At 29.9% G+C, this 10,484-nt stretch overlaps 1 protein-coding gene across 1 annotated transcript; it reads left to right on the top strand.

Annotated features, from left to right (window-relative positions):
- The first annotated feature begins 5,529 nt into the window (after positions 1-5,529).
- Positions 5,530-7,589, top strand: LOC127092165 (protein BOBBER 1). Its single transcript, XM_051030984.1, has 6 exons — positions 5,530-5,974; positions 6,283-6,455; positions 6,676-6,724; positions 6,876-7,042; positions 7,186-7,269; positions 7,371-7,589. The coding sequence occupies exons 1-6, from the start codon at positions 5,614-5,616 to the stop codon at positions 7,407-7,409; spliced, it is 873 nt and encodes a 290-aa protein (XP_050886941.1). The 5' UTR covers positions 5,530-5,613; the 3' UTR covers positions 7,410-7,589.
- The last annotated feature ends 2,895 nt before the right edge of the window (positions 7,590-10,484 follow it).

Genomic DNA, 10,484 nt, shown 5'->3' with positions numbered 1-10,484 from the left:
AAAGATCAAAACAAATTAAATTATTCATTATACTTAAATGAGACGAGAATAAATAGGGTGGTAAATAAAATAAAATGGAATTTCACCCCAATAAATTTTAAATTATTCAAAAAGTAGAATATAATTATATTTCATCTTATTTCACTCCACTCCATCTGAATCTATGAATCCAAATAGAACCTAGAAAACAAATTAAACTATTTTTTTTAACATTAAAAACAACTTTGTAATCAAAATTAAAAATAAATTTTTTAAGAATAAAACTAAATTGTTTGATTTATTACCACTTTTTAATTTAAAAAGGTATTTTAAAGCTAAGATCTACCGAGTAGAATATTCTTATAAAAATTATTATATCAATACAAATTACCTAAAATAGAATAGTTTTTTCATTCTAAATTAAATAAAAAATTCAAGACTATACAATTTGAGTATTTTTTATATAGAAAAATAAATATAAACTAAATTAATTTAGATTTAAAACCCCCCTTCCAACTACCTTTTGTAAAGTTCCATTACAAAAAGAAAAACTCTTTATTTTGTATTTTTATATCAAAAATATAATATAACTTAAATAAATTTAGATTTAAAAATCCCCTTTCATCTAGGGGTGTTCGCGGTTTGGTTTGGATCGGTTTTGAGACAAAAAATCATCCGATCCAAAGATACAAAGAGCATACGGTTTGGTTCGGTTATTGGATGACAATAAAAAAAATCCAATCCAATCCGATCAAATTTATACGGTTTACTTCGGTTCGGTTTTATTCGGTTTTTAAACAAACACTACTTCTAAATCTAAAATAATTTTAATTTTAATTTTTTTTTTAAATTTTGACAAAAACATTTTCTATATGACATTATATATATATATATATATATATATATATATATATATATATATATATATATATATATATATATATATATATATATATATATAAAAGAAACCAATTTAATTTTTACATGCCCGTGGAATCCGTGGATGGTGAATTTTTCAATATGACACTTCAAATATTAAATTGAATTTTCCTGCAACAATTTAATATTTTTTACATGCCTTGGTGAATTTTTTGAACAATCAATTTGCATGACAGGAAAACAATTCAATTTAATTTTCCGTCAACAATTGGATTTGAACAAAAGAACAACAATAAATTTAATATAATTTCAATAGAATTGCAATAAAGAATTTAATTTAATTTAATTTAATATACTTTAGAATCTTGCAACAATTCAATTTTCCTGTATGTAACAGAACAACAATCATCATCATTGTAGAAAAGCAAATCAAGAACAATTATTGAATTGCAAATTCAAGAACAATTCAATTTTCCAGTAGAAATTTAATTTTTCTGCAACAGAACAAAAATCAACAACATTGCAGGAACAACAACAGTTTTCAAAAAATTATTACAGGAATCAACAGAACAATAACATAACTGTAGAAAATCATAATAAAAGCATGTGTATTTCCTGATAATCAAAATCACCATTCTTTCTAATTAGCCTACAACAATTCCAGCTTGTTAATAAGAATATCCATTCTTTCTAATTGGTCTGGTCTGCAAAAACAAAAACAAAAAAACAAACATATCAATAGAGTGAATAATTTGCAGCAACTAAACAAAGAATATGATCATATTAGTATAAGCAATACAGTCATACCATATCAAGACTAACTCAAAGTACCATAGCTAATCAGAATCAATATCAGATACATCTTCATTCAATTGTGGAATTGGAACAAGTTCTACAAAAGTAAACCATATTCAAGATAAAAACAAGATAAATATTAATATGAATGGATAAGAATGTTAAACAAAAAAATAATACAAGTTATAATTAATTTACCTAATTCCAGATTTTCTAATTCATCCACAAGCTCTTCAATATCAACTGACACTGGGGATGCTTTACACCAATTTTGTGTGCAAATTAATGCTTCAACTGTCTTTGGTGTAAGAGAGCTTCTATAACAAGTAAGCACTCTACCTCCGGTAGAGAAAGCGGACTCCGAAGCAACAATTGACACATGCATTGCCAATACATCTCTAGCCATTTGACCAAGAATAGGATACTTGTTGGAATTCACCTTCCACCAATTCAAGATATCAAAACCAGGACTTTTCTTCTCTAATTTCTCCATGAGATACAAATCCACCTCATTTTTCTGCATGCTCTCATTTAGATTCATGTCCATCTCAACTTCTAAAGCAAATGCATCCTCTGGTGCTTTAAGTTCTACCAATTCTACTTCATGAGAGGAATGTGTAGGAACTTCAGATTGACCTTGACCAACAAAAATCCTATAACTATCAAATATTTTGTATAATGTCTCCTCTGTTTTCTTATACAAAGATTCAGCAACATTCTTCTCATATACCTTGTTCAAGCCCCACATAACAAACTGCATCTTATGTCGAGGATCAAGCACAACAGCAACAAAGAGCAGAATGTTCATTTTTTTAACATCACCCCAATAGTTCTCATATTTAGCTTTCATATTTTCAGCCATCTTTCCAAGCAAGTTGTATGAACTTGTTAATCCTATCCCCCCCTTGAATGTAGTCAAGATCATAATGTGTTCATTGAAATATTGAGAAGAGGTTACAAAAGTAGAACCTGAAACCTTCTTTGTGATATCAAAAAATATTTTCAAAAAATTAACAAAACATTTTGCATTATCCCAATCCTCATTATTTGGAATACCACCTTGAATCAACACAAAATCAGCACACTTCTCACTCAATCTCTTAAACGCCTTCTGAAACTTCAACGCACTTTCAAGCATAATATATGTGGAGTTCCATCTAGTGGAAACATCCAACTGAACAATCGACTTTTCTTGTAACCTAGGTTCCTTAATACAAGTTTTAAACCTATCCAAACGACCCGGAGAGGCACGAACATATCTAACAGCATTCCTAATCTTACTAATTGAAGAATGATAGTCTTTTAATCCATCTTGGACCACAAGGTTCAAAATATGTGCACAACAACGAACATGCATATATTCCCCTTTCAATGGATGTGAATTCCAATCATCCATTGTATTTTTCAAGTAAGTGATAACAACATCATTGGAACTAGCATTATCAACCGTAATGGTGAAAACTTTACCTATTAGCCATTCCTTCAAACATTTTTCAATTTTTTTTCCTATGGCCACTCCTTTATGATTTACAATTGGACAGAAATTAAGAATCCTTTTATGGATTTTCCAATCATGATCAATGAAATGTGCAGTAAGACAAAGATAACTCAAATTTTGCACAGATGTCCAACAATCAGTTGTAAGACAGACACATTGATTTGATTTACTTAACACAGTTTTTAACTTATGTTTCTCACTCGTGTACAAATCCCAACAATCTCTAGCAATTGTAATCCTTGAAGGAATTGAGAGTTTAGGTTGCACAACACTCATAAAATGAAGAAATCCCTCTCCCTCAACAAACTTAAAAGGAAACTCATCAATAATTATCATCCTAGCTAAAGCTTTCCTACATGTCTCGGCATCAAAATGGACACTAGTGAGAACACTACCATATCCGTTTCCATCTTCTTTTTTCAATTGTTGAAGAACAAGAGTCTTTTGAGTGGGATCAAGAGACTCTTTGGGAAACTTCTTACATTGGTGCAACAAATGGTGTTTCAAATTACTTGTGCCATTTTTTTATGAATCAGCAGCATATGATACATCACACCATTTACACTTAGCTCTTGATCCTATTTTTGTAAAATGTTCCCAAGTCCAAGATCTAGGTTTAATAGGTTTTCTATTACCTGAGTCTCCAGATGCAACATTAGGATCGTTGGATGTGGTTAATGTTGAAGCTTCTCCAACTTTCCTTTTCTTATTAGCATTTTCTTCATCATTGTTTACTTCATTACTTTGTACCAATGGAGGTGGAGATTGAACTGTTTCACACTGCAAAATATGCAAAATAGGAAACAGATGAAAAATAAATTGTAGAACATCAACTGTTTCAACATTACACCATTGTAGAACATTAACCAACATTTCCTAAGGTAAAACAAACTAATTCGAATTAAATTTTTATACCTGGCTGGTGCAGCTAATAAGATCAGATTGAGTAGATGAAACAATAGGATCAGAGGATTTTGCTTGGCTAATTCCTTTAAAACAGACAATATTTTTTTTATTAAAACGGGAAAAATTAGAAAATACAATTTAAATTCAAAAACAGAAAAATTATAAATTAGAACATATAAAAGATACAAACTTACTTAATAGTGAATGAGGGTTCCGAATAGGAAAATAGATTGAGATGAAATGAGAGAGAGAATTGTGAATAATAAAAATTATAATGGTTTGTGGGAGATGAATTGAAATAGGAGAGAGCTTAAATTGGAACTTGAGGAATTGGGTAGATAATATAGGAGAGAGCTTAATTATATTTATTGTTTTTAATTTTGGGGATGATTGAGATTGGGTAGATATTATTGAAAATCTGAGATTGAGATTGAGGAGAGATTATGGACGATTGAGTTCTGAGTTTTATGGACTAAAAAGACAATGTTTGGCGGCGGAATCCCACAAAATATTTAATATAATACTATTTTTTAGGGGTAGAAAATCATCACCGAAACGTTTGGCTTTTCATTGTCATATAATATTTAATTAGTATGCATTCTAGTAAATTTAATAGTATTTATTTGCAGAAAATCATATTTTTTAAAGCATGACCGAAACGTTTTTTAGGGGTATAACTATTAACTAGTATGCATTCTAGTAATAGTATGTGTTTAAACAATTGTATTTATTAGTATTTAATTGTATTTAAATTGTAATATTTAAATAATATTATTAATTAGTGCATGATGTGCTGTAAAAGTGCATTGTATTTAATTTGTAACGATGCATTGTATTTAATTAATTAGAGTTAATGAGAATACTATATGAATAAATATCGGTTCGGTTTTCATGCAGCCAACCGAAAACTGAACCGAACCGATCGGTTATTCTACAAGGTGGTCCAAACATATCTAAAAAATTCGTTTTTTTTTTTGTTTTTGGTTTTTTCGGTTCGGTTTTCGGTTTTTTTTTGGATTGGATTGGATTTGAACACCCCTACTTTCAACTACCTTTTATAAAGTTCCAATAAAAAAATAAAAAATCTTTATTTTATATTTTTAATATAGAATAATAATTTAAATAAATTTAGATTTACAAATCCCCTTTCAACTAAATTTCCGAAAAAAACTCTTTATCTCCCGTCAAAATTTTATAAATTAAAGATATATTATTTCATAATTACAATAGTATCTTATTGAAAATATTTTTTTTACCTAACTTTACTAATAATACATGTAAGGATGGGCCGGGTTTGGTCTAATAAAAAATATAGTTTTTTTTTATTTACAAAAATATATAAACTCAAATAACATGCTAAAGCAGTGTTGGGCCGGGTTTGGTCTCAGGTCCGGGTTCGGGTCGCCCGAAAAAACGCAAGGATTCTGGAAATTTCCACATCATACAAGTTATTTAAAAACCCTTTACGCGTCTTTGTATTGATTTTCTTTCTACTCATAAATCCTTTACTTCACCCTTTCAAATTCTTAGTACCTTAATTTCTAACAAACTCAACAATGGCGATCATCTCCGATTTTCAAGAAGAAGAACAAACCACCAAACAATCCCCTTCATCTTCCCAACCCAAACCGAAATCCATTCCGTTCACTTCCACCTTCGATCCATCAAATCCTGCCGCTTTTCTCGAAAAGGTATTCGACTTCATCGCTAATGAGAGCGATTTCTTCGAAAAGGAATCGGCCGAGAAGGTGATTCTGAACGGCGCTCGCGCTGTTAGGGTAAAGAAAGCTAAGGCTGTTGCGGCTGAGAAGGCGAAGATCGCCGCCGAGGCAAAGGCCAAGGCTGAGAAAGCGGCGGCGGCAGAGAAGAAAGATAAGGGAGTAGAAGCGAAAGAAGATGGAAAGAAGGAAGGAGCAGGTAAGATATTTTCAGTTATTTTTTTTTTATTTCAATTTTATTTTATTTTTTGCCCTAATTTATTTATTATCACAATTGTGTCCGGTTGATAATACATTTTTAATGATATTGATTCTTGAGTCTAGAATGTTAATTAGGGTTTAGGGTTTAGCTTGTTTGTTGTTAATGCGAGGCTAATCCATAAACAATTGTTTCGGGTTTAGGGTTTTAAATAGCGTAATTGAACCTAACATGTAGCTCTGAATAGGTAATTAACTATGTAGGTTTTTTAAACAATTTCTGAGACCTTAGTTATTTTGAATGGGCAGCTCCTAATAAGGGTAATGGTATGGATCTGGAGTTGTATTCTTGGACTCAAAGTCTGCAAGAACTCAATGTTAACGTTCCGGTGCCAAATGGAACGAAGTCGAAGTTGGTTATCTGTGAGATTAAGAAGAACCATCTAAAAGTTGGTCTCAAAGGCCAGCCACCTATTATTGATGTAAGTTTGTTTTAACTTATTGCAGTTACAATTGAAATTCTTCTCTTTTATTCAATCTTATGACATTGTAAGTTTGTTTTAACCTATTATTGATGTAAGTTTGTTTTAACTTATTGCAGTTACAATTGAAATTCTTCTCTGTTATTCAATCTTATGACATTGTTGGTTTGTTCAGAAGCTTTTTTATATCTTTTCTGATTCATGATTTAAACTTTTACAGGGAGATCTGTACAAATCTATCAAGCCTGATGAATGTTACTGGAGCATAGGTATAGAACTATTTAGTTGTGTTAGTAGGAAATCCTTTTTTATGGGACCATTATTGTTTAGCATCCTAATGGATTTGATATTTTTAAGTGTTTCTGTGAGAATTCTAGTTGCCGCCATATGTCTGATGATCGGAACTGTGATATTTTGCAGAGGATCAGAATACTATTTCCATTCTTTTAACCAAGCATGACCAAATGGACTGGTGGAAATGTCTAGTAAAGGGTGATCCTGAAATTAATACCCAAAAAGTTGAACCTGAGAGCAGCAAACTTGGTGACCTGGATCCTGAGACTCGATCAACTGTCGAGAAAATGATGGTAATTGTTTGAGTTTTGTTACTTCAGTTACTTGATTTTGATCTGCCATCGATTGATCCTGTTACACTGATGAGAATCAATTTAGATGACATTGTATTGGAATTTTTTGGTAATGGTTTAATGCTATCTTGTATGTTCAACAGTTTGATCAGAGGCAGAAATCCATGGGCCTTCCTACAAGTGAGGAGCTTAATAAACAAGACATGATGAAGAAGTTTATGAGCCAGGTGAGCCTTTGATTTTTATACTGGTTTTGTCTGCTTTCTCAACACTGCCTTTACCGATCTTGTAATCTGGCTGCTAACTGTTTCAATTTTATCTATTGCAGCATCCTGAAATGGACTTCTCAAGGGCTAAATTGTCTTAGAACGGTGCTATGGTTTTGGCAAAATTTTCTTAGAATGGGGCTATAGTTTTGGCAAAATCATCTTTTAGTTCACAAACATGTTTTAGTGAAAACACATTGTGCCTTTATTTGCTTTTAATATATTTCAGAGTTTTATACCTTGGTTTGAGTAACAGTAATGAAAAGTTAATTATTGGTTTATGCTTCCTGCGCAAAAATGAGATAAAGCAACGTTTTAGTAAAATATACGAATTATAGTGCATAAATAAACTAATTAGCGTTTTCTCATCCGGTTGAAATTCAATGGATACGTCACCAACTAATTAAATATACTGGGGATTATTTTATCTATTCCTTGGTGCTAGTTTACCACCATGAGAAGTCACATATTTTTAGATTTTGGAGATGCTATGCACCTATATTTCACATACTCAATACTCTCATTACTTTCTCGAGCTTCGAAGTTATATTAAGGTGAATTTAGAGATGTATTTTTGAATGTAAATTCAAATCAGAAATCAGTAATAGATGTAGGAATTGGAAGAAAAATGAAAATTATCATCATAATCTCTAACATTATATAAAACTTGTTGACATAAATAACATTACATAAAGGGAGAATGGTGCTTGAGGACTTTGCATTGTTGAATTAGACAAATGCGATAAACAAAGAGATGGGCTCATATTTATATGGACTTAATAAGAATTTAATATGAACTTTATAAATTCAATTCGGTTGTATTCATATGTTATTTTTAAAATAAAATAAAGATTTATGCTGAGATGTATTTTTGAAATATTTGTTTCATAATTTTTCCAATAATTTCAAAGCAAATTGAAACAACTTTTTTTATAAAATTTATCCCAAGTTGGTATACCATTAATGTTCAATATACATTACACATATATCAAATTCTATCCAAATTACATTGGTGACAACAACACATTTAAAAAACAAGTCACCGCCTAAGTATATAATTAGATAAAAGTTGAAACGCATTAAAATAAGTGTCACTACTTAAATCTAACTTTATAGGTGGTGTTTTTTTTACTTTTCTTTATTTTATTCTCTTTCAATCTTGTTTAATATGGTAAATTCTTTCATCATTTTCAGAGAGTGATTCGACAAAGTTTCAGCCTCTTATGAGTACAACGAAAAATGTGTGGAACAACTTGATGGAATCATGATGAGTATAAAATATATATCGAGCAATGACTCCATCCTCACACACTTTGTAGCTAAAAACCTAGTGATCGACATCCATAAATTTCAACTGTTATTGCATTTCAGTTCTTGATCCTCTTATCACCTTGTTGTTATGACACAGACATTGTATATTTGTTTGATATTTGAAAGATTTTGAGATCTCTTCCGTTTCAACATTGCAAGCATGTTTTTGGACGACATCATATTCAATGCCATGTAAGAAACAAGTTCTTTCTCCATAGGATTAAAGTGACATACAATAGAGGATAAGTGACTAACTTGTGATACAAGTCATGATTATGTGTATTAGAAAACACATTAATTTTTCATGTACTATTCACCTTAAGGTATCCAAAAATATTAAAAGGACACTCACACTTTCTCGATCCAATGTCATCTCGTTTCAACTTTCGAATAGGTTGTTGGTATTTGTCACTTCTTTCGCATCTTATTGTTACAAATATATGTCTTGTATCAGAATCATTGTCAGATCTCCCAATTAAAATGCTGAACCCAAGTTTTGCGGCCTTCATGCGGATCCATTGGATCATATGTTCATGCTCAACAAACTCATGTTTACTTTTAAATTGTTCACGAACTTCTACCTCGACAACAACCGATTTAACATCCACCTCAACATCAATTGATTTAATATCATCTTCGACATCACCCGATTTAACATCCATATACACAATAGTTTTAGAGAACGTATTAAGGTGCACCATATCAACAACCAAACATAACATAAAAACTAATTTAATGTTAAAATTCATATTTTAAACATTCCAGATATCCATATCTGGATAAAATGAAACTAACTCTATAAATGCATCTCCGAACGTAACGTTCATTTTTACTCATAAGAAACCAGATTAAGCAATGAGGAAGAAAATACATGTTCATTACCTTAAATTTCAACTTATTTTTCTCCTTTTGATGTGATAAAATACAAGAATAATATTTTGAGTACATAAGCTAATTGAGAATGGAAGGTGATTTTTTAAGGATTTTGAGAGAAAAGTGAAGTTTAATCACGAGGAAGAAAAACATTCAAGGGTGTCTTTTATTCAATTTTACGCTTGACATTTTCATAGATATATATTTGAAATTGTCATTGAGATGTTAAATAAACTAGCTCAATTAACTAAATACACAATCAATTTAGCGGTGTTTCTGGAGATGCATCTCCAGATTAATATTTGACATAAACAGAATATGTCTCAGTTACAATATATTTTTGTTGTGTATTGATTACGTCCAGAGATACATTTTCAGGCAAATATGAACAAGCAAATAATATAATTTCATTTTGAGAGTTACCCTACATTTCGTTCAAATCTAAATCAATCCAAATAAAAATCGTAAGTCAATCCAAAAAAACAAAAAACCAAAAAAATACGAACATTATTCAATGTGTTTAGATGTCATTTTATGAAAATCACTCGATTTGAATTGAATTTCCGATAAAATTCTAAAACATATTTAAATCGAACCAAATCGCATATATATATTTTTATTTTTTAATTTTTTATTATTATGATACGTGGTGTTGATTCATTATTTGTTGATACTGAATTTTTATTTATTTTTAATTAATTTAATTTAATATAATTTAGTTTAATTTATTTTTTAATACATATTTAATATTTTTTATTAATTTAGTATTAAATTTTAATATAATATATGTTATATAAAAATTATTTATTAATATTTTTATAATTTAATCAAAAATATAAATTATAATTTAGATATTAAAAAGTCGATTCAAATTAAACTGTATTAAATTGAATCAGATCAAAACATATTTTTTAATATATCATTTAAAATCAAAGTAAATCGTAAATAAATTTATTTTTGAATCAGATCAATTTTAACCTCAAAACCTATTC

The sequence above is a fragment of the Lathyrus oleraceus genome, chromosome 6 (genome assembly GCF_024323335.1).
Source record: "Lathyrus oleraceus cultivar Zhongwan6 chromosome 6, CAAS_Psat_ZW6_1.0, whole genome shotgun sequence".
NCBI classification, from domain to species: domain Eukaryota; kingdom Viridiplantae; phylum Streptophyta; class Magnoliopsida; order Fabales; family Fabaceae; genus Lathyrus; species Lathyrus oleraceus.
The sequence above is the reverse complement of the archived record's forward strand: the minus strand, read 5'-3'. Positions and strand labels throughout refer to the sequence as shown.

Coding starts and splice junctions, on each gene's coding strand:
- LOC127092165 (XM_051030984.1), top strand. CDS start 5,614: ATGGCGATCATCTCCGATTTTCAAGAAGAAGAACAAACCACCAAACAA. Junction 6,456..6,675: donor GCCAGCCACCTATTATTGAT/GTAAGTTTGTTT, acceptor AAACTTTTACAG/GGAGATCTGTACAAATCTAT. Junction 7,043..7,185: donor CAACTGTCGAGAAAATGATG/GTAATTGTTTGA, acceptor TATGTTCAACAG/TTTGATCAGAGGCAGAAATC.